This window comes from Zingiber officinale, chromosome 6A (genome assembly GCF_018446385.1).
Source record: "Zingiber officinale cultivar Zhangliang chromosome 6A, Zo_v1.1, whole genome shotgun sequence".
Classification (NCBI taxonomy): domain Eukaryota; kingdom Viridiplantae; phylum Streptophyta; class Magnoliopsida; order Zingiberales; family Zingiberaceae; genus Zingiber; species Zingiber officinale.
The window spans coordinates 149,588,270-149,613,049 of NC_055997.1; the positions used below are offsets into that span (position 1 = coordinate 149,588,270).

At 40.3% G+C, this 24,780-nt stretch overlaps 1 protein-coding gene and 1 pseudogene across 3 annotated transcripts; both read right to left on the minus strand.

The window, feature by feature from the left end:
• Positions 1-288: 288 nt before the first annotated feature.
• On the minus strand, positions 289-3,954 carry LOC121998722 (protein At-4/1-like). 3 transcript variants are annotated; one of them, XM_042553755.1, is made up of 8 exons: positions 3,858-3,954; positions 3,424-3,529; positions 2,409-2,464; positions 1,796-1,873; positions 1,650-1,723; positions 1,452-1,585; positions 1,277-1,372; positions 289-703 (listed from the first exon to the last, which is right to left on the minus strand). In XM_042553755.1, the coding sequence occupies exons 1-8, from the start codon at positions 3,921-3,923 to the stop codon at positions 552-554; spliced, it is 762 nt and encodes a 253-aa protein (XP_042409689.1). In that variant the 5' UTR covers positions 3,924-3,954; the 3' UTR covers positions 289-551. The 3 variants fall into 3 exon arrangements, with proteins under 3 accessions (XP_042409689.1, XP_042409690.1, XP_042409688.1); XM_042553756.1 differs by lacking the exon at positions 2,409-2,464 and having other exon boundaries at positions 3,419-3,529; XM_042553754.1 differs by having other exon boundaries at positions 2,409-3,529; positions 3,858-3,895.
• A 2,624-nt stretch (positions 3,955-6,578) lies between these two features.
• Positions 6,579-10,065, minus strand: LOC121994566 (annotated as a pseudogene).
• Between the last annotated feature and the right edge of the window lie 14,715 nt (positions 10,066-24,780).

Below are 24,780 nucleotides of genomic sequence, written 5' to 3' on the forward strand. Positions count from 1 at the left end.
ATTTGCCTTTAAACCCTTGTCCACTAGCTATATTCGCGTCAACGACTTCCTTTTTCTTGGGTCTTGTCTCGTGTATCTATCCGAGACAAAGTTCATTGGGCAACGGGGAACTAGAAAGAGATTTATTAATATCTTACAATTAATCTTAAAAAAAGGTTAAATTTAGAATATTATAAGAGATTTTCTACAGTCCATCGGACACAGATGGACACAAAATCAGGCGTGATGGGGCAACAAGGTGTGGCAACTGAAACAGAACAAACTCAGGCAATTATAGGAAACACGAGCTTGAAATTCAAGATTACAGGCAATTATAATATTAGTTTGCCACAAGTAATGGTTCAGTTAGACTTTAGCCTCTGCTTGCGATGGCAATGATATAAACCTTCAGGGCCGGCCGGCACATCGAATGAGAGAAACCAAGATTTTTGGCAGATGGAGATGGAACCGTAGTTTCATATTATAACAAGTTCGATTAGGATCTTGTGTAGAAGAGAGTGGGAAGGTAGTTCTAGGACCTGCTGTGGCATTGTGCCGTCCTGATGGGATGATTATATGTGATGGTCGTTCAAGGCCGCAACTTGCCTCTTCAGCGACTCATTTTCCTTTCTTAGTCTCATGATTTTCTGCTTCAATGTTTCCACGTGATGAAGCGAGATGGAATCTCTCTGTTGCTTCTCTTGCTTCTGCTTCATAATTTGCACTGGAACAAAGAATTAGAGAGGATCGTTAGTGGTTTTGGAGACAAGCAAATTTGTGTGATTGAACAAAATACTATAGGAAAACTATTTTTTGTCTATTACTTTCAAAATCTGTATGAACCAAATATAAGATTGAGAATGACCCATCTATTTCATTCCATGTACCGATCTGAAAACAAAAATTCCTATTCTATTACTTATTTATTCTGAGACCTAAGAGAAACTTATTACATTCTCTATCAATTCCGTTCCATTAACCACAAGCAACATAATAAACAGCTTAAAAGCACAAAGTAAAACTAATGGAACAACTAGAAAAGAAAATGCAGATGTCATTTCCAGTGCAATGTGAGTTTGTATCCAATGCTAACCGTAATTTAAAACATAAAACATTTACTTTAACTATTTGGCCAAACTGCATAAATCTTTTTCTTCTTCTCAAAGGCTAATGGAATCCTATCTTTTTTCAACTGGACTTGTGATATTTTTCCTAATGCAATTATGCTAATATATTTTTTTACTGGATTTTCCTGAGAAATACAATAAATGCATTATTTTCACAATATACTACTCACATTCATTCTCTGTATTCTGCAGCTTTACTTGCAGATCATTTTTCACATTCTGTTCAGCCAGAAGCTGAGATTTTAATTCCAGGATCTCAGCATCATCTGTTCAAGAAAATATTTTTTTATGAAATATTAGGTGTTATTGCAGAAATTAAATAATATCTCTAGAAGTTAGTCATACATTTAGATTGCAAATCAGAGGTAACCATTTCCAGATTGCCGGTCAGTATGTCTATATGTGTTTCATGCGTGACCAATTCTCGTTGAAACTGATTTATCAAAACTTGATCTGAAGCTTGCTTATCAAGTGAGCAGCTGATTGCAATGTAATTTTAGTTGGCATTCATATATGCAAGAAAAAGTTCAAACTGTAACCTACCTGACTTGCTTCTCCAGATCGTGAATTTTCTGGTTGCACTCTTGTTTAACCATGTCAATCATTTTTTCATGTTCCTGATGAAGGTAAATGTTTTCAGCTGATGCGAACATTTTAGAGAAATAGTTTGATGAGATTGAAAAACTTACAGCTCCTAGGCTGAGCAGTTTGATATTTGCTTCTCTAATTTCCTCGGTTAACCTTTGGCATTTTGCGTGATATGTCATCTAGCTTCAGAAGAAAAATACCTTTTATGAGGGTAATTCGGTAAATCCTGGTGACCATTGACCAGGAAATCCTCAAGGTTCATAAAACCACAGTAGATATTAAAATAAGTTGAAAAAAAAACAGATGACAAAGTGAGCAAGTATTCCCATTCTAACATGATTTTTCACTATTAGCCTTGCTCCCTTATACGACGATGTGACCAAATATAAGATTTTTGAACTTCTATTGTCTTTTTCATGTTAACTGATAGTAAGAATGTTCTTTCCATTTCAAACAATACCACAGAACCTCCAGGAGAATTTGGCTTCTACATTTCCACTCAAACCAAAAAAGGATTAGAACAAGTACCCAAGCTTAATAAGTTTGAGCTGTCACTGAATTTGATTTTGATAACTTAACACTGAATATACTAATAGAAAGTGCATAATTCAGTGAAGTCATACGTGTCTTGTCAGCGAAGACACACGGCTTACCAAATAACTAAATTAAAGAATAATATAGCATGCAATGAATGCATCAGGAGCAAAAGTATACCTCATCAACAAATTTGCTCCAAGATTCATGATGTGACCTTCTTAACTTTTCATTTTCTGTCCATCTCATAAAATATATTAAACATTGCCATGCTTTGCCAGAGGATCTTAGCACCAAATAGTAGGCGTACAGGATAAAAAAAACCCTACTTGAGAAAACTACATCTAGATGGTCTCCAAATGCACAGCTAATTCTTATATAACAAAAGCATCTTGGCATACAGCAATCACTTTGCATTATTATGGGAAAGTATTGAAAACAAACACTAGATTTAAGTGCAGCAAACAAGTTTTATATATTGTTGATAGAGGTAACAATATAAGTGCATGGATAATATATTGCGGACACCACTACAAGTAGCATCAAACCTGTAAAATAGCACAGCTGAGTGCAGCAAATACTTTTTGCATCTATGATTATATGAGTGTCTACTACATGGATAATATATTGTACACAAACAATTTACAACTGGAATCAAATCAGTGGCAAGGCATGGAGCCCCAGATGCTGTCACGTCAATATCGACATGGTATTGGCCAGCATATAAAAATAGTATAAAGAGCTTTCTCTTAAAATTGCACCTAAGCCATCTTAACAAATTTCCAAAATTTGTAGCAATAAGCAAAATGATAGCTGCTATATATCAACATGAATATTGTTAAAAATCATATGAAATACAAAGTGGCATGGGTAGAGTCAATGCCAGTATTTAACCAGATCTAGGATGATGAGGGAATCTTAAAATCTAAAGTTGCCACTTTTTCCTATCAAATTAGTAAAAATCAAATGCATTTATTAAGTAGCGCAAGTGAAGTAAATATATTAATATAAATATTGTTTAAAATCATATCTGAAATATAAAATGGCTCGGGTAAAGTCAATGCCAGTATTTAGCACAATCTAGTATCATGAAGGAAACTTAACATTTAAAGTTTGCAACCAAAAGCATTTATTTGTTCCTACTGGAGTAACATGTGAATTTGCAAAGTGGTACTGTGTTAATGACATACTCGACCTGCTTTAAAATCATTGCAAGTGGCTTCAAGAGCTTCGCGTTTCATGACTTCACAATTACAACTCATCTTCAATGACTGAATCTCCAAAAGTGCATCATTGTATCCCTGTCAATGAAAATTTCAAGCAACAAACATGTAATACTGCCATTCGCCATCCATCAGAAGAAATTTTCAAGCGCCCATTTCTACATATATTCTTCTTCATATCTAGAACCACCAACCACCTTCTGCACCTTTTTGTCTCCACTCGATTACCAGTCATCAAACGAACCACTAACTAATATCGAGAGTAAAATGACCTAACAAATGCGATCGAGAACTTGGACATTACAGGTCAAAACCCTTATTTGATTCGGACAGCCCGATCTATCAGCCAGTAAGGAATGAGATCCCGACTCAGAGAGAAGAGAGGCAGTTCGAGCCGTGCGCTTACCTGGTAGATCCGATCGAAGTCTCGTACTAGGGTTTCCAGCTCCTCGCAGTTCTCCATGCCTTCCATCTTGCCGCCAGTAGTGTATCTCCGATTCCGAAACGACGCTTTTATAGTGGACGTTTGGATCCCATGGTTGAAATCGATAAATAAAAAAAAATCGTTTGTAAGTTAAAAACGAAATTAGATTACTTACGAATTAATTATATTAGAATTTTAAAATTATTTATAATTTTTATTTATTTAACCCAGTTCAGCCATCAAAATAGATCATATTCCTTCAGATAAAAATTTCTAGGATGGCTAAAACCTGAGGATTACCTTTCGCTAAAGAGCAATTGCTACATGTATTGGTCTATACCAGCTAATTTAGTCAATCTTTGGAGTGTAACCTTCCATCTTCATCTCATCGACTGCTAAGTCAATCATATCAAAAATCTCTGTAGCTCTGAGATGCATCCTGTCACCTGAATGGAATTCATGGACTTGGTCACTGACCTCGACCAAGCAGCATAGCTCCTAAGGCAACTGCATCAGGTTTTTGAGGCATTTTCTCCAGGAACTCCCATGCTTCTTCCAATAGTCCAGAGTGACCTCGTCCGGCATTACCAGTCCTTCTGATCGCATCCTCCGGAACAGCTCAATCTCTGACGGCGATTTCATCGAACAGCTTGCGGGCGAGGTCCACCTGGCCGCACCGCGCGTACATGGTGAGCAGAGAGTGCTGGACGTGGTCGACGTCGTGAAGGGCGAGCTTGAAGATGGAGGCGTGGTCAGCGAGACTGTGGTGCAAGGACTGGAGGTTGGCGGCGGCGAGGAGGAGGAAGGGGAAGGTGTAGTGGTCGGGCCGGAGGCCGGAGCGAATCATGCGGAGATAGAACTCGAGGGCGAGAGGAAAGCGTGAGTAGAGAGTGACAAGGGCGCGGATCACGAGGTTGAAGGAAAAGTCGTTGGGTTCTGGGAAAAAAGGAGGAGGGAGTAGGGAAGGTCGCCGAGGAGGAGGAGCCTGGCGAGGAGGGAGTAGGGAAGGTCGCCGAGGAGGAGGAGCCTGGCGAGGAGGTCGTTGGGCTTGCGGACGGCGAGGGTGAGCATGTGGGCGTGGATCTGCTTGAAGCAGCGGAGGGTGGTGCATTGCTTTAGCAGAGAGATGATACGGTCGTGCCGGTGGCGAGAAGGAGAGACATCGGGCGGCAGCGGAGGAGGAGGAGGAGGCAAAGGGAATCTGGGCTTTAGGAGTTTGGATTTGAGCATGGGCTTGGGCGAACACTCGAATCGACCAACGAAATAACACAGCTGATATGTTTACTTGGGCAACCTTTTTGATGTAAACAAACAAACTTTTGATATTTTTGAAGTGTTTTACGATTTAAGGTCGCCCAAGTCATGAAGTTTTCATTGCTACAGATCTTAAGGATGGTAGGATTATAATTTTATTTTACATTTTTTTATTTTATATTTTACAAAAAAAAAAAAATCACGACTTCAAGCTATGACTTTAAGATCACATTTTACAATTTAAATTGACAATTAAAAAACAGGTGTCTAAATTTTCCCAACTAAATTAGGGGGTAGACTATTCTCTCATTCATCTATTAAGGGGGCGTTTGATTTAGAGGAATAGAAGTGGAGAATGGAAATCATTAATTGTTATTGTTAATGTTTGGATTATAGAAATATGAATACAAATAAGGGAATGAATCCTTGAAATTGGGTAATGACTCATTCCCATGTACCTCCCCTTCAATGAGTCATTATCCTATTTTCATCAATCAAAATATTTCCTTATTCCAAAAATACCTTTGACCTAAAACTAAAATTTTTTCTCTTAATATCAAATATCAAAATATATTTATTTATTTTTTCTTTCATATCACTTTTCTCTCCTTGTTCTCTCTCATCATTTTCTCATCACACTTTCTCTCTCCTTAATCTCTCCTATCACACTCTCTTTCTTCTTTTTTCTCATTACACTTTCTCTCTCATCATATTTTCTCTCTCCTCAATCTATTCCATCACACACTCTTCCTTTTTTTTCTCATTGTACTTTCTCTCTTCTCAATCTCTCCCATCACACTCTCTTTTTCTTTTTTTTTTTCTCATCTCACTTTCGTTCTCATCACACTTTCGCTCTCCTCAATCTCTCTTGTCACACTCCCTCCTTTTTTTTCCTCAACATACTTTCTCTTTCATCATACTTTCTCTCTCCTCAATCTCTCCCATCACACTCACTGTTCTCTTTTTTCTCATCACACTTTCTCTCTCATCATACTTTTTCTCTCACCATACTTTCTCTCTCATCATACTCTCTCTCCTCTTTTTTCTCATTACATTTTCTCTCTCTTCATCCTCTCCCATCATACTTTCTCTCACATAATATTTTCTCTCTCATCTTCTCTCATCATGCTCTCTCCTATCACACTCTCTTTTCTCATTTTCTCTCATCACACTTTCTCTCTTGTTCATTCTTTCTCTCTCATCATAATTTCTCTCTCTTCATTCTTTCTCTCTCATCATACTTTCTCTCTCATCATTCTCTTTCATAATATTTTTCTCTCGCATTCATCTTTCTCTCACATCTAATTTTTTCTCTTATTTTTCTTTAAGGGTAAAAAAAGAAATTTTGATTTATTCCGATAGAAAATACTCAGATATACGAATGAAGAAATGAGATCGTTTTGCAATGTTTATGATAGATAATAAGTTGTGCTCTTTATTTGTCAGAGAGCTTCACAGTGAAGCATCATGAGGGGCTAAAAAACCATACATTGCCATTGTTGCTCGTTTTTTGGCTTGTTCTGTTATTTCCGAAAGCTCTCCGTAGCTACTCTTGTCAGAGAAAAGATGATTAGTGAGTCCATGTCGAGTCCTTTGAGCCCTGGCCCATTGAAATTCCCTTTCTTGTCTACCATAATCTTTCTTAGCAGTGAAAGTCGTCTGCGATGCATAAAGATTATCAAATAGACAAGAAGGATAGCAACTAAATGAACCAGATGCTGAAAAATATAGGATTGAATAACATCTCTATCTAGACTAGCAATTGTTACCTTATTCTCAAAAAGGTTATCCCATGCCTTCCCGCTGAGAATGTAGCGGATGACAAACTTGAACCCATCCAGAGGGAAGAAGAAAATGATGTTGTAGAGCCAGATAACACCAGCCCAACCCCAGCCTATGCCTTTTATCCGGGCAAAACTCCAATCAGCATAGACAGCAATAATTGTTGCAATCTGGACAACGAACAAACTTTTATTTCATTTACATATAATTAAATTGACTGATGAACTTGTAACATCACCTGAGCTCCTACATTGTATGAAAAAAAAACAAAACACCAGCATATACGTTTCCTCATTTGTTTCCTCTCATTTCTCTCCAAACAAACCGATTACACGAGCGTGATTGCCAAGACGTTTACAGAAGGCTCAAAGAGTTTAATACTAAACAACTATAGCTAATTAAAGAGTTGAATACTTACTGCCTACAATATTTCACATTAGGTGTTTAAGCATAAAAACAATAAAACTCAAATTATGCAAAAGATACTCGAAAGAAGAAACTTACAAGTTGCGCTATGATAAAAGCGCCAACTAAGAGAAATCCAGGACACTCAACAAAGAACCAGCTGCGTGATCTTGTAATGAATATAAGAGCTTGACTAACAATGCTAACTTGAAGATATAAAGCAGCCATCATTCCATCATTATTGTGTCTCAATGACTTTACTTTAAATTTTTCCTGAAAATATATGACAAGAATGAAAATTTGTGGGATATGAAAGTGGCAAATGAATTATAACATACTAGTTTATTTTTTATTTTATTTTTTTAAAAAATACTACATGTGAATAGTATAAGTGAAAAAAATATGCTGAATATGACTTATAGTCATGATATTAATGGTATTATATATTAATATCTAACATAAAGGTCATTCCAAGGGGAAAATATAGTCTGCTGTCGGAGAAAATATATATATATATATTTGTTTCTTAAAAAATATATTATTGAAGAAAATAGAAATACAAATAAATATTTAATAAATTTATTTTAAAAATGTGAAACAAATAAATACTCACAGAGAAGAAGTCTGTGTCTTTCATGGCCCAGAAAAATATAACAGTGATCAATGCCAAATAACCCCCAAACACAATACCAGTAGCAAATATTTCTTTCAACTTCCAACTATCGGGCATTGGAGATGGCTTCACTTGGTCTCTTGAAATTGCCAAAATTGTACCTTCATGCAACAAATAATGAACCAAGATCATACTGGAATTCGTTTGGATATAAAAAATAGAAATAAGGACCCTATATAATTTGTAATTCCATTTACTTACCATGATTTAAGATCGCAATGATTAAAATCATGAAGGGTGAGAAGTCAAATTTCCATATCAATGCAATAAGCATAAATCCAAGCTGAAACATAAAAGAATGAAATGATAACAATTTGGCAAACAAGACCATGCAAAAAGATACTTACAACTATACGGATGGTGATTGAGACAGCATAAATCTGCAGTGAAATGAAACAAAATCCTAAGGGCAACATCAAAAAAAAGTTTATTGGATGCATCAATTACTAAGATTAAAAAACTGACAGTATAGTTCTTCATCCTCTGGAAAATAGCTCTGCTTGTCAGAACGGCACTAATGATGACACTTAAACCGGGTTCAGTAAGAATAATATCAGAATCTGCTTGCCAGCCATCTTCTCAATAGCAGTCATTCTCTTAGTGATAATGCCTTGTTGGGATAGCAGGCGTGATCCAATAAGCATGGTCACTGAAAGAACAGTAGGCATGGAAATTGGAATGCCTCCAATCAAGAGGACCAACAGATTGTTGATTCCATCCCTGTATCTTCTGTGCTGAATTGGATACATGAAAATGATCTCGACGACCATGCCAACTGCAATTGAGCAAATGCAGAAATTAACAATGTCTATAAGGACCTTTTGAAAGTGCTCAACTTGGTTAGTGTTATCCACCAGATCGGCTGTCGTGTCAAAGAAGGTGTGAAGTCCAGTGGCTATGACAACAGCCTCAATCTCTCCTTGCGTGCAGATTGAACTAGAGAATACTTCATCTCCAGGTTTCTTGGTGACAGGGAGATATTCTCCCGTTAAGGCAGATTGATCAATCTTCAAAGCATCTCCTTCAAGAAGTCGAACATCTGCAGGAACAATGTCTCCCAACTTGATGCTGATAATATCACCTGGCACCAGAATAGCAACATCCTGCTCAGTCCAGCGACCATCTCTAAGCACCTAAAGCAATAAACCATGAACAAGCCACAGTGTTGTAATTACCAGAGCAAATTAAACATATAACCAAGCACTAACCTTGGTCTTGCGAGCAACACCAGCCATCGATGCTGCAGCATTGCCAGCGTTATTTTCTTCAATGAAGTTGATGGTCGAGTTAACAACGAGTAAAATAATAATACCCACAAAGTCTTGCCAGTTGGGCGACTTCCCTCCTCCGTTGGCCAGAGCAATGGCCATGACGGAAGCCATCTCCATGACACATGAGAGGGGATTCCACATGACGCCTAAGAACTTGAGAATCTTGTTCTCCTGTAAATACGAAAGTGTCACATCTTTTAGCCTTATTCTTGCATCAAAACAAAAACAAATTAGAATAAAAAAAAGGAGCAAAATTGACCCTTTTCCCTTCGAGTTTGTTTGGGCCGAAGATTTGGAGCCGGTTGGCTCCTTCCTCGGATGTCAAACCGCCTCTTGTGCATTTCAGCAGCCCGAACACTTCTTCAACCGGAATCTGTTCCTGAAAGACAGATATATTATTCGGCAAAAAATTAAATAAAAATCACTTTCGAAAACATTAAATCCAAAAAATAAAACTCTTTTGGAATCGATGCTTGAACCAAGCCGCACCGTCAAATCGGCGTCGAACGATGCGTAGATGGAAGACAATAGCTCATCACGTATTATTATATGAATTCATTTTGGTGCATAATTTTTATATTAATTTCTCAAGAAGATATCGCCAAGTACGGAGGCGACAAAAAGAGCACTATTCAAATAAAAAAATAGTAAATAAAGTAAAACAACATTAAATATTTTTTACGGAAGCAAATTAAAGAGAAAGTAGAAAAACCGAATTAAGTGTTAAAAGTGAGAAGAAGTTTCTTACAAGATCGCTTATCCCATTCTTGATAAACTCCAAGCTGATCGTCTTGTTGTCGGCCATCGCTGCGCTCTAGAGGGACAAAAACAAAAATCTGAAAAATATTCTTCTTCCAATTAATCTCGTCCTCGAACTCTTTTATATATAAAAGTTGATTATAAAAAGGAAATAAATATTTAATTTTATTGCAGTAAAAAAAAATAAGGAAAATAATAAGCTAATATAAATTTGACTAGAATAAGAATTAATATTTTTCAAAATAGTATATTTCAATATATTTCCATTCGAAATAGCATATATGACAATATTTTAAAAAGATATTTAAAATTATTTTTATTTTTAAACTATTATAGCAATTCCAAGATAATAATTATTATCTAACTATAGTATTCACGATTTCATTCTATAAGTATATAATTATAATAGTTACCATTATATAACTAACTGCTATATATAATATTATTATTTATTAGTATTATTAGAATTTAACTTGATATTGATAAGTGTTAATAAAAAAATACAGGTGTTATACATATGGTGGGGTAAATCATCTTAGATCATCAATTCCTGAGAATTGATCCCTGACTATTACGTTAGGTATGTCATATGCCAAAGTGCTCATATTCATACAACTATGAAATATAATTACTATTGATCTGACAATGACGAGGGGTTCTATCAAAGATAAGTTAGAGCAAGGAAGACCAGTTGACATTGAGGTTAAGGTCAAAGTCAAACAAGGTTGAGCAGAGTGTCCGGGACGATCGAGCGAACCCGTCATGGTCGAGTGAACCAGGTATCGTCGAGCGGGCTAGGTATGGCCGAGCAGACAAAAGACAATCCGACGACTGTTGGATATAAGTGATGTGAATGGAGAAAAAGTGAAAGAGGAAAGAAGCTCCATTGTGAATGAGATTTTAGTCTCACATTTAAAGTTTCAAGACTTATTAGTTGGTTTATATTGATTTATATGCATTGATAATGTGAACAAATACATGAGGAGAATTTCTGTTCAAGCCTAGGTGTGTAGGCATGCAAATCTAGTGCTTGGCGGAAATCATTATAATAATTTTCTTCATGCTTAAATAAAGAGTTTTAATAAAAATATTACATAGGACAAAATCTTAAAATAAAAAATATCAAACATATAATAAATATGATATTTTACTAAACTGCATAAGTTTTGATATTATCCAAATTACACAATCAACTTTAATAATATTCATATCATATTTTTAAAATATCCTTCTTTCTCCATAAATCCATTAGCTAGTTTCATTCAACATCGACTAATAAATCTAGAGAACTCTAAATCATTTAAAATCAAAATTAATGTCTCTTAAAAATTTTCTTAATGTATTTATGCTCTTGAATCTAAATTTGATAGCATAAATTGAGAGCACGTATCTAAATTTTTACTCTACCAATTCAAAAATTAATTGCTCTTAATTTATACTATCAAATTCAGATATGAAAGTATAGATATATTAAGGAGATTTAGGAGTATATTGATTTTGTTTGAAGTAATTCAGAATTCTCTAAATCTATCAATCAAATTCAAAACTGACTAATTAATTTACATCATTCAAAAATGTTTGATATTTTTCGAACAATAAGAGTCCTAAGAATCCATTATTGGTATTGGTTAATAAATGTTATTAGGTCTATGAACTTATGATAAATTTTATCTAATCTTTATAAATTTAAAAAATCATTGCTCTCAATTTATACTATTGAATTTAGACATGAAGACATGGATACATTAAGGAGTCAATTTCGACTGATGGACCTACACCATTTAAAAATTTAAAAGTTTAATATTTTTTGAATTGTGAGAGTTCTAGGAATTTATTGGTGGTATTAATTAGAGAATACCATTGTGTTGGTGCAGCGGGCCGACAAGAGGGGAGGAGTGAATTGTCTTAAAAAGAAAAAGATACCCTCCTCGTTCTTTCAACTCTTAGAATGTAACAATAATAAAACAATAAAACAGAATTAAAGAATGTTGGTGCAACCTTAGGTCAAGGTTGACCTGGGTGACCCAACTCGAGTTGACCTGACTCGAGTTGTATTTTGATGTTTGACAAGAATAGAGAAGTTGTATTTTGATGTTTGACAAGAATAGAAACTTGGGAAATTATGGGTGCAACTTTTGGTCAAGGTTGATCTGGTTGACCCGACTTGAATTGACCTGATTCAGGAAAAAGTCCAAGTATGGAGACTTGGCACGAAAAAGTCCAAGCAAGGAGCTTGGCACGGGGAAAAGTCCAAGTATGGAGACTTGGCACGGAAAAGTCCAAGCAGGGAGCTTGACACGGGAAAAGTCCAAGTATGGAGACTTGGCACGGAAAAGTCCAAGCAGGGAGCTTGGCACGGGGAAAAGTCCAAGTATGGAAGCTTGGCATGGGAAGTCGGAGAGGGCTTGGTAGCTCGTTCTCCGGACTAGGTCAGAGAGGGCTCGGTAGCTCGTTCTCTGGACCGGACGAAGTCGGAGAGGGCTCGGTAGCTCGTTCTCCGAACTAGGTCAGAGAGGGCTCGGTAGCTCGTTCTTTGGACCGGATATGGAAGTCGGAGAGGGCTCGACAGCTCGTTCTCCAGACTAGGTCAGAGAGGGCTCGGTAGCTCATTCTCTGGACCAGGAAGGCTTAGGATTTAGGGCTGGGAAGCTCTAAATCCACATGAGCATCGGATCGGTCAGCAGTCTCCTGACCGATCCAGTGATACTGTGGTTATCTGATCGGTCACCAGACCGATCAGTAACCAAACAGTAGCGTTCTGTAGACCGATCAGGAGGCAACAGAGTGAGTTCGGAGAAAGGAGAGGGGATCGGTCTGTGGACCGATCCACCTATAGCCTGATCGGTCCCATGACCGATCAGAGCCTCAGGAACAACTCTGTGAGAGTTGGTGATCGGTCCCATGACCGATCAGAGCCATCCTGGATCGATCAGGGTGGAGCCTGATCGGTCCAGGCCTAGCCGTTGAGACACGACGGCTAGATTTCTGTCCTCTTCGCAGGTTCAGGTTATATAACGAGGTCGAGGGCCTCTACAAGAAAAAAAAAGAGAGAAGAAAAACTTCTTCTTCCTCCTTGCAATCTGAGCTTTGCTGAGCTCTCTATTACTGAAGTTTCGTGTGAGCTTCCCTCGGCTGGGTCTCCAACTGATCAGTTGCTGTTGTGGTTGGCATCCGTGAAGTTGCTGCTTCATCAACAGTCGACGAGAAGGCAAGCAAACCAATATTTTTACATTCATATTGTTCTTGGCTTCTTGCTGTATTTCTCGTACTCTGATCTTGCTGTTGCAAGAGAAATTGTGGCGAGGTTTCTCCACCCAGAAGGAGTTTTCATTAGCCGGTTTTCCGGGGTCTCATCCACCGACGGATTAATAGGATTCGTCCACCTTACGGACACGCCGAGGAGTAGGAGTATCATCTCCGAACCTCATTATATCGTCATGTTTGAGGTTTGATCTTCTCCATTTTCATTTCTACTTTTTATTTCCGCTGCGCTAACTCAAATTGTAGGAAGAAACGAGAATTTGGGGTCGGCTATTCACACCCCCCTCTCTAGCCGCAATCCGAAGATCCTAACAAGTGGTATCAGAGCAAGGTTGCTTTTCGTCGGATTAACACCCGGGGGAGCACAAGCTAAAGAATGGATTGACCTGGAGAAGACGTCACGATTCCACCCTTCTATGATCGCGATGACTTCGCGCATTGAAAGGTAAGAATGAAGTATTTTCTTATGACTAACCTAGTAAATTGGAATTGTGTACAAGTAGGTTTTATTCCTCCGGTGGATAAAGAAGGAGAACCTCTCGAGAAGAAGAAGTGGACGAAGGAACAAATCCACCGATCCATAATCAACGACGAGGTAACAAAAATCTTTGAATTTTCATTACCTAATGATATCTTGTGTAAGATAGGTGGATACAACAATGCCAAGGAGTTGTGGAACAACTTGGCTAAGTTCCATCAGGAGAGCTCCAATTCAAGTCATGAAAAGGAGTCAAGTGAGCCAAGTAGCTCACATCATGGAGATATGGAATTAGAAGTTGAGGGCTACTCAACATCTAAGGAAGAAGAGGAGGAGAGTTCTTTTTCAAGATTGGAGCAAGAAGAAGAAGCCTCTACCTCCGGAAGGGATGAAGGAGAGAGCTCATATCCATCCTCAACCCTAGGTAACTCAAGCAACTTAATCTTAAGTAAATTACATATAATGTGCTTTGAGTGTAGGGATTATGGGCATTACAAGAGTAAATGTCCAAAGAGGATTAGGAAGACTCCACCAGCGCCAAAGGTTAAGGAAGCCGGAGTCCCGATACGCAAGGACAAGGAGCACGTGGTGTGCTTCCAATGCAAGCAAAGGGGACATTATAGGTGCCAATGTCCGAGGGGGAGGCAACCTCACAAGGACAAGAGACCAAGCACATCTATGGGGGGAGCTAAGGCAAACCTTAAGGTACCCTTTAAGGCACATTCTTGCAATTCTAATAAGACACATGCTAGTAGCTTTATTGCAATTGTCAATAATGATAAGCATGATAACCATAGAAATCGATACATGTGCTTAGGTGCCAAACATGTTAGCCTAGATAAGGACAATACTAGAATGCCAACCCTAGAATTAACTCATCTAAGGTTAAGGAAAACCTAGATAGGAATCCCAAAACAACTAGACATATGTCTAGGAATACCTCAAAGAAAAATGACAAATTAAAGCTTGAGGTATTAAAGAAGGAAAATCAAGTCTTGAGGTCAAGACTTGACACTTTAGAAAATGCTCTTAAGAATTTGGAGAAGTCAACTCTAGGGTCTAAGGGTCAAAAACCAAAGCCCAAGGACACGAGAGGTTTGGGTCACAAACCTAAGTCTCAAGTGGTCAAGCCCACTTATCATAATGTTCCATTCGATTATGGAACAAGACCTAGGGCTAGGAAGACCATCACCAAGGTCACAAGGAGAGTCATCCCTAGAGTTGATCTTGATGAGTCCCAAATGACCAAGGCGTTAAAGCCTAGGAGGGTCATTAGGAGGGTTGCTAGGGAAGTCATCCCTAGTGAATATTTAGTGAACCCAATGAGCTCAAATAGGTATTGGGTTCCTAGGAGCGTGATTCCATCACACTAGATGGGTTAGGGTGTGCCAACCTTAATTGGATAGGTAGTTAATCTAATCATGGCAAAATGTGTCATTTTAGGAATTTTCAAGGTGTAATCAAGCCTTGAAAATGAAATTAAAAATTATTCCTAAGATGATTAGGATGTGCCAACCACATTTGAGGAGTTTTCTAGGGTCCATCTAATTGGCACATAGTGATCTAAAAATCTTTAGTATATGACTTTAGGTCCATTACACTTAGGAATATAGAATTTATGGCAAAATGATCAAAATTATCAAAATGGCAACTAAGGCTAGAATTAGGTATTTTCTATACCTTTATATGTTATTTGCCATATATTGTTTGCCATATGCCATGTCATGACATCATATTTAATTTATTATCATTTGAAATGTCATGATAATGCTTAGGTTAGTTATATGTCATGCCTTATTTAAGTTTCGTACTTTATGCCATGACATCGTTCCACTTATGATATTGTTGTATGTCATGTCATCATCTCTTGCATTTATGATCAATTAACTTGATTTAAGGATAAAAACATAATTTGATATGGAGATCAAATTGTTGTTTAGAAAATGCATGAGGACTTAGCTTAAGATGACCTAAACCCATATCTCACATCAAAATTGACTTGGATGTGTTTGATACACCTTAGATGTGTCTGAGATATTAGGAATATGAGTTAGGATCAAGGTGCATAGTTCATGTACCTAGATGAGCCTAATTCAAAATTGAGGATCATAGGGAAAACTTGCGTACAAGTCATGTACATTTAGCCCTAAGATTGTGGTCCTAAATTGAATGGTTAAGATCATTTCAAAATTGATTTGAAAAACCTTGATGAAGCTTTTCTAGTGATAGCATTCATCATTGAGCAAGTTGATACAAAGATGGATTAACCTTGAGCTATTTCAAAGTCTTTTGAACTTTGGATCAAGGTTTTAAAAATGGAAGTTATTTTCATAGAAAACTATTTTTCCATGATAATATATGTTATGAGGAATGTATCCTCAAAATTTTACAATTTTTGGAATTTTCCGTGATTTTTTTTAGGGGTTTCTGAATTTCGGAAGAAAAATCAGAAATCCTTATCAGAGAGTTGTGGACCGATCAGAGAAGATCCTGATCGGTCCAGGGAAGTCTGGATCGGTCACTGGACCGATCCAGGGTAGTGTGGATCGGTCTGTTGACCGATCCAGTGGAGTCCTGATCGGTCTGGTGACCGGTCAGAGCGTGCCAAAATACTAATTTTCGACTGTTGTCTGAAATTTCAGCTGTGGAAGTTGGTGTTTTAGATTTCTAAAGGGTTGAAACTCTCCAAGACATTGTTGGTGCAATGGTCAAGGAGGAGTTGACCTTTAGGGAGAGTTTTACCTATTGGTCAAGGGGAAGTTGACTTTTAGGTGGAGTTTTTACTCGTCAAGATTTCTGAGGATGAGTGATATGAGATTATCACTAAGTTGATTGTTGACTTTAGGATCAAGGGGGAAATTAAGGGTTTCAATAAAAGGTATGGGACTTTCATTAGGAAGAAACTCTTGACCTTGATTCACTCTTTTTGATGTGTGTCAAAAAGGGGGAGAATGTCTAGAGAATGTTCAAGGAAGAACATTGGAGTTTGGAGAACATTGGAGAACTATTGGAAAACCTAAGTTAGGTCATCGGGTTAACCTAACTTGATTATGGTTTTTGTCAAACATCAAAAAGGGGGAGATTGTTGGTGCAACCTTAGGTCAAGGTTGACCTGGGTGACCCAACTCGAATTGACCTGACTCGAGTTGTATTTTGATGTTTGACAAGAATAGAGAAGTTGTATTTTGATGTTTGACAAGAATAGAAACTTGGGAAATTATGGGTGCAACCTTTGGTCAAAGTTGATTTGGTTGACCCGACTTGAATTGACCTGATTCGGGAAAAAGTCCAAGTATGGAGACTTGGCACGGAAAAGTCCAAGCAGGGAGCTTGGCACGGGGAAAAGTCCAAGTATGGAGACTTGGCACGGAAAAGTCCAAGCAGGGAGCTTGACACGGGAAAAGTCCAAGTATGGAGACTTGGCACGGAAAAGTCCAAGCAGGGAGCTTGGCACGGGGAAAAGTCCAAGTATGGAAGCTTGGCATGGGAAGTCAGAGAGGGCTTGGTAGCTCGTTCTCCGGAATAAGTTAGAGAGAGCTCGGTAGCTCGTTCTCTGGACCGGACGAAGTCGGAGAGGGCTCGGTAGCTTGTTCTCCGGACTAGGTCAGAGAGGGCTCGGTAGCTCGTTCTCTGGACCGGATATGGAAGTCAGAGAGGACTCGACAGCTCGCTCTCCAGACTAGGTCAGAGAGGGCTCGGTAGCTCGTTCTCTGGACCATGAAGGCTTTAGGGTTTAGGGCTGGGAAGCTCTAAATCCACATGAGCATCGGATCGGTCTGCTGACCGATCCAGTATCACTGTGGTTATCTGATCGGTCACCAAACCGATCAGTAACCAAACAATAGCATTCTGTAGACCGATCAGGAGGCAACAGAGTGAGTTCGGAGAAAGGAGAGGGGATCGGTCTGTGGACCGATCCACCTATAGTCTGATCGGTCCCATGACCGATCAGAGCCTCAGGAACAACTATGTGAGAGTTAGTGATCGGTCTGGGGACCGATCAGCCTAGGGCCTGATCGGTCCCATGACCGATCAGAGCCATCCTGGATCGATCAGGGTGGAGCCTGATCGGTCCAGGCCTAGCCGTTGAGACACAACGGCTAGATTTCTGTCTTCTTCGCAGGTTCAGGTTATATAACGAGGTCGAGGGCCTCTACAAGAAAAAAAAAAAGAGAAAAGAAAAACTTCTTCTTCCTCCTTGCGATCCGAGCTTTGCTGAGCTCTCCATTACTGAAGCTTCGTGTGAGCTTCCCTCAGCTGGGTCTCCAACTGATCAGTTGCTGCTGTGGTTGGCATCCGTGAAGTTGCTGCTTCATCAACAGTCGACGAGAAGGCAAGCAAACCAATGTTTTTACATTCATATTGTTCTTGGCTTCTTGCTGTATTTCTCGTACTCTGATCTTGCTGTTGCAAGAGAAATTGTGGCGAGGTTTCTCCACCCAGAAGGAGTTTTCATTAGCCGATTTTCCGGGGTCTCATCCACCGACGGATTGATAGGATTCGTCCACCTTACGGACACGCCGAGGAGTAGGAGTATCATCTCCCAACTCGTTATATCGTCATGTTTGAGGTTTGATCTTCTCCATTTTCATTTCTACTTTTTATTTCCACTGCGCTAACTCAAATTGTAGGAAGAAACAAGAATTTGGGATCGGCTATTCACACCCCCCCTCTAGCCGCGATCCGAAGATCCTAACAAAGAAGACTCAGGGTTTTGACTTAGTTACAACCTAGGTGGTTGTTAATCCAAGGCGGTTGAATAGTTCACTATGAATCTCCTTCTTTGAATGCGGAGAAGCCTTTTACACACTGAAAGCTCTAAGCGTTGCTAGGAAGTTAGTACTGTTGGTGCAATTGACCTCCAAGATTTTAATATCAGACAAATATGTTTAAGTATGAAGCTTGATCAAGGGAAGTCCTAGTTGTAGGCTAGGCCAGAGAAATCTCGGTAGATCGTGGAAGCCAGGTGGATAAGTCTGGAGGACTTGATCCCTGGGTAGCCGAATACTGAGTCCTAGTTATAGGCTAAGGAAGGGAAATCTCGGTAGATCGTGGAAGTCAGGTGGATAGGTCTAAAGGACTTGATCCCTAGGTAGCCAAATACTGAGTCTTGGTGAGTGAAGCTAGGTGTAGAAAACCCTAGGGGGTGATAACCTTAGGTAACGAGAAGTCTTAGAGGAACTCCAAGCAAGGTTGATCGGACGGTCGACCGGACCAGCGGATCTCGGTAAATCTAAGTTTAGGTTTATCATAGTATTCTGTATTATTATTATTGTTGTTGGCTAATGTAGTTGATCCTGTTCGGAAGCAGAGTCGGATGGACCGCCGAGTGAGGCTGTGAGAATGTTGACCGAGTCGCGATGTCCCGGAGGGGGAGTGTACTGAGATGACTTCTGTGTTGACCAAGTCTTCAGAAGTCCTCTGGTCAACGCTACCTGCAGTTAGTGACCGGGTGCCCCCGGTCCCTGGTACCTCGAGGCTCGAGGCGGATCTAACGAACATATAATCAACAGACTAAACCTTAAAATAATGAAAATGCATATGGAATATGAACGAAGAACATACCCTGGCCCAGGGGGCGCCCTCGGATGGGACGTTGTTCGAGTTGTCGTGACCCGGAAGAACAGGTGACTCAGAGCCGGATGTGGAGCTGGGTCTGGCGGCACGAAGCCGACTGCGGCCTAGATCCGAAAGACGGAACACGTACTAGGACACGAGATCGGCACGCAGGCCGTGACACGAGATCGGCACGTAGGCCGGGACACGAGATCGGCACGCAGGTTGGGACACAAGATCGGCATGCAGGCTGAGACACAAGATCGGCACGCAGGCCGGGACACAAGATCGACAATTGGCACATAGGCCGGGACACGAGATCGGCAATCGGCACGCAAGCCGGGATAAGACACCGGCACGCAGACTGGGAAATAATAACACCCCGAAGGCTAGACACAGCATACAATCCAAAAGACGACCGTGGCTCGCAGGCCGAGATAAAATAGCGACACAATGACCAAAGCATAAAAACATCACAAACATCGAGTCAGAACATAATGACAGCGAGGGCTCAGATCGAGAGCGGGATCGACGTCGAACCTAAAGACTCGAGCCCTAGATGATCGAATCAGGCTGCGAGGCTGCCAGCCGCGGACTGTTGACGCACGGTGGCTGCTGGTCAGGGAGGCTACAGCGCGTGGAGGTGTGAAGAGCCGAAGGAGGCGTCGGCAAGCAAGGCCGTGGTACCCAGTGACTGCTAGCGAGAGAGGATGGTTCTGTCCCAATGACGATAGGCATCAACGGCGAGCAACATCGGTGGCGACGTGCACGAGAGCGGGAAATGTGGTGGCTCGGCTGCGGATCCGGCGAGAGGATGAAAGGAAGAGGAGAGGCGGCGCGGGAAGGACCCGGCGGCAGCGAGACCCCCCGGCAAGGCAGCGCCGACTGGGGGCGGCGGCGACGTCCCTCACAGCTGTGGTGGCAGCGAGGAAGGAAAACACGAGCTCCTCCCTCAGTTCCTCTTAGCTGCGGAAGAAGAGAACCTCGCTGGCATTAGCGTCGGTCTGACCGGTGACGGCAGAAGCAAGGAGAGGAAGGAGAAGGAGATGCTATGGCTGGCGTTACGAGGAGAAGGGAGAAGTGCGGCGACCGGTCTGTTTGACGGCGGCATCGTGAGGAGGAGAGGGAGAGGAAAAGGGGTGGCGACTGGCGATGAGGAGAAGGAGGAAGAGGAGGGGCGGTCGTCGCCGGCGTGGATAGGGAAACAACTGCGGCCATGGTGTCGAGAGGAAGGCGAGGGAAAGGAGTAGTAGTCGTCGCCGGTGTCATGAAGAGGAGAGGGAGAGGAGCAGTGGTGGAGGCCGGTGGTCGGCGTCGGCGCCGGCGATGGGCATGAGGGGGGGGGGCTTCGGTTCTTGTTAACGGCGGCCACCTCCACCACGAAAAAACCCCCCTTACAACTTGATGAATAGTGCCACATAAAACCCTCAAAACCCTCCACAAGTGAAAAGACCAAATTGCCCCTCCTTCCCCTTTAATTCCTTCACTGCCCTATATCAATATCCGTATCAGTAGTATTGCAGGAAAAGTATTAGTGGATCATGCGATCAGACACTGAGCAGGCAAAGTCCAAACTGTTAGGATCGATGATCGCGGCTAGAGAGGGGGGTGTGAATAGCCGACCCCAAATCTTCGCGTTTCTTCCTACGATTAGGGTTAGCGCAGCGGAAATAACTAAATAGAAACGCAAAAAGGAAAGATCAAACCTCAAACTCGAACTCGACAATGTAACGAGGTTCGGAGATGAAACTCCTACTCCTCGGCGTGTCTGTAAGGTGGACGAGCCCTATCAATCCGTCGGTGGATGAGTCCCCGGAGAACCGGCTAATATAAACTCCTTATGGGTGGAGAAACCTCACCACAAACTCTTGCAACAGCAAGATCAGAGTACAAGTACAAGAAGCACAGCAAGATACAAATATGAAGATGAATGTAACAACTCTTGCTTGCCTTCTCGTCGTCAACTGAAATCTGAAGATGAAGCACCAACTTCACAGAATCACAGCAGCAGCTGAAACCAGTCGAGGAAGCTCACGCGAAGCTTCGGAAGCAATGACTTGCAGAAGCAAGAAGGAAGAAGTAAGAGTAAGAGCGTTGCTACACTGTAGAAGCCCTTAGCCCACTTATACCTGCATCCACCTGCGAAGAAGAGAAGACAGAAGACTAGCCGTTGTGAGCCAACGGCTACTGCCAGACCGATCAGGCATCACCCTGATCGGTCTGGGGCTGATCTGATCGGTCGTGGGGACCGATCAGGCTCTATGCTGATCGGTCCCCAGACCGATCAGAACGCTTTCACAGAGAGTTGCCCAACTCTCTGTGCGTACCCTGATCGGTCCCGGGGACCGATCAGGCTTCCTGCTGATCGGTCCCCAGACCGATCAGTAAGCTCACAGAGGCATACTGATCGCTTTCTGATCGGTCTCCAGACCGATCAGGAAACCACAGTATCACTGGATCGATCACCAGACCGATCCAGGTCTTGGTTTTTGCCCAAACCAAGTCGAAACCAATATCCGGTCAACCTTGACCTATTGGTACATCATGCTTAACATCCGGTCATTCCCTTGACCTGCTAAGACTTCCCACCAAGTGTCCGGTCAATCCCTTTGACCCACTTGGACTTTTCTCTTCGTGCCAAGTATCCGGTCACTCCCTTGACCTACTTGACCTTCACAACACCAGATGTCCGATCACCCTTGATCCATCTGGATTTTTCCTTCCCCGGCTTCACTCACCAGGACTTCCCAACTGCCTAGCTTCACTCACTAGGACTTTTACCTGGCTTCACTCACCAGGGTTTCCCTTTCACCTAGCTTCACTCACTAGGATTTTCACCTGGCTTCACTCACCAGGATTTCCCGACTGCCTGGCTTCACTCACCAGGATTTCCCGATTGCCTGGCTTCACTCACCAGGACTTTCTCCAACTGCCTGGCTTCACACACCAGGACTTTCACTTTCACCTAGCTTCACTCACTAGGATTTCCTGACTGCCTGACTTCACTCACCAGGACTTTTCGAACTACCTGGTTTCACTCACCAGGACTTTCCAAACTGCCTAACATCCCAGTTAGGACTTCCCAGTCAAGTATCCGGTCAACCTTGACCTACTTGACTCTTCTTCATCCAACCTGATCAGACCCTGATCAGTATCTCTCCGCATGGACAACTGCACCTCACTACAACAAAAATCCTCATAGACATCGGTTTTCCACCGGTGTCTATTTCATTTTCGACCGATGTCTATGAAGCCGATGTTAAAAGTCTGCCATTTTAGACATCGGGTTAAAACTGATGTAGTATCACTTAACGACACCGGTCTTCGAATCGGTTATTAACCGGTGTAGTATCACTTAACGACACCGTTTCATCAACGGTGTAAAACCGATGTAATATTGTATGTTAATAACACCAGTTTTGGCAGCGGTAAATGATCGATGTAATATTATTTAACAACACCAGTTTTGCAACGGTGAAAAACCGATGTAATATGTATATTTTTTAATAGCACAAATTTAATTTCCGAAACAATGAAAAACCGACAATAATAAAAAAATACACAAATATTCACAAATTATACAAATATTCTTCATTCAACAATATCCATAAAATACACAAATATTCACAAATTATATAAATAATCTTCTTACAACAGTATCCATAAAATACCCAAACATTCTTTTTTACATCAAAAGCTAGCTAATAGATATCAACATCAAGGTAGAGCATTCTTTTAACAACACATCAAGGTAGAACCGCACTTCAAATGTAATCTAGCATGCATTCAGCCCACTCGAACCGCACTTCATCAATTTCAACTATGGAGTACTTGAGATTTGTAAACTGTAAAAACACATAAATAATATATTAGTAGGCATCATACAACAACTTACTAGGCATAATACAACAACTTACTAGGCATGATAATGGTTGAACAAAGAAATATGACTACACAACAAATCTAGTGAAGCATAGAAGAGCAAAGCTACCTCTGATGAAGCTTATAATTGCAGGGAGCAGTGTTGTCATTTTTAGTCAACTTCTATAAAATCTTCTACCATTGTTGAATGTATGTTTGTAGGACATAAACAATGTTTGTAGGTTCAAGCCGAAATAAATAAATGCTTAGGACATATTTGAAGGAAAACATCAAATAGCAAAAGATGAGATTATACTATGTATAGCCAGCCGTGGTTATATTTCTTCAAATTTATTAACATATAAAGCAGTGGTATTCAAATTGTTCACACATGCTATTAGTCTGCCAAGAACATCATCAAATTTTAGTAATTCTTTTGCAACTTTAACAGAAGCATCAATTGCTTTAGAACTCAGTTGTATTTTTCCTTCTCATGAATACATCAAGTAAATTAGTTGTGTTTTAGAACTGTGGGAAACAACACCCAAGGTGAGACATGCATAAGACTTACAGAAAAGACATACTGTGGTTGCAGAGCAATCATCTAGTAGAAATCAATTCACTAACAATTATTGAATTGAATCAGAGATGTAAACCAAAGACACGCAGGTCACTCTAGAATAATCATTAACAGTGGTTGAACTGAAGAAAAGATGTAAACCAGAGAGACGGGGAAAAAAATGATTTCTTTATTTATTAAACTTTTGATGAATACCCAAAATCACAGTGAAAACACTTCTTTAAATATCACAGAAATATATTGTATCTGTTCTCACTTATAATTTGTTTCACAAGGCTAATCAAGCATCATAACAGGTATCAATAAACTAGCACAGATGTAATTTTCAATCAATCTTTATTTAAAAAGATAGATTTTTTTTTATCTATGTGCACTGCCTGTGATCTAATAATCTAAAACCCAAACGTGTGATTTTCTCAGATTACTTGATGAAATTGAATCTAAATCTGTCATATGAGATCAAATAAACTAATAAAAACCTTTGCAACATCTATATGCTTGCATGTTCTACATGACCTGACAGGATTGTTTAGCATAAAAAGAACAAACATGACTATGAAAGGCATGCTATCATCAGCATATAAATAGACTATTTAATGAAGCAGTGAAAAAAAGAATCAAGATGACTATGAAATACATGCTATTCTTGGCAGATAAGATATCTTACCTCTGAACTACTGTATGCACGAAGAACTGTGAAAGGTTGAGGTTTCCCTCGAACATCATAGAATACTACACGTCCATTATTTGTCCCAGCAGCCAATAGATTACCATCATCACAGTATGCCAGCGATGAGAAGGGTGCCTCAAAAGGCATGCAATATGAGGGTCTTTTTGTTCCAGAATCAAACATATACAACTTTTTATCAAGACCAACTGTAACAATAATCTACAGGGAAAACAAGTCAGGATATAATGGCCATTGATTTTCTATAGAACAAGCACCTCCCATCCAACAAAACTAGCCAAACCATGTATAATTATCCACCAGAAATCCAAATCATTTAATAGATTCCTAGGAAGAT

Bases quoted from the DNA above. Each gene is read 5' to 3' on its own strand.
- LOC121998722 (XM_042553754.1), bottom strand. From the start codon at position 2,645: ATGCAAAGTGATTGCTGTATGCCAAGATGCTTTTGTTATATAAGAATT. The intron at 1,373-1,451 runs GTATGACTAACT...TTTCTTGAACAG, and splicing joins CTCTGATTTGCAATCTAAAT to ATGATGCTGAGATCCTGGAA. The intron at 704-1,276 runs GTGAGTAGTATA...TCTTTGTTCCAG, and splicing joins GCAGAATACAGAGAATGAAT to TGCAAATTATGAAGCAGAAG.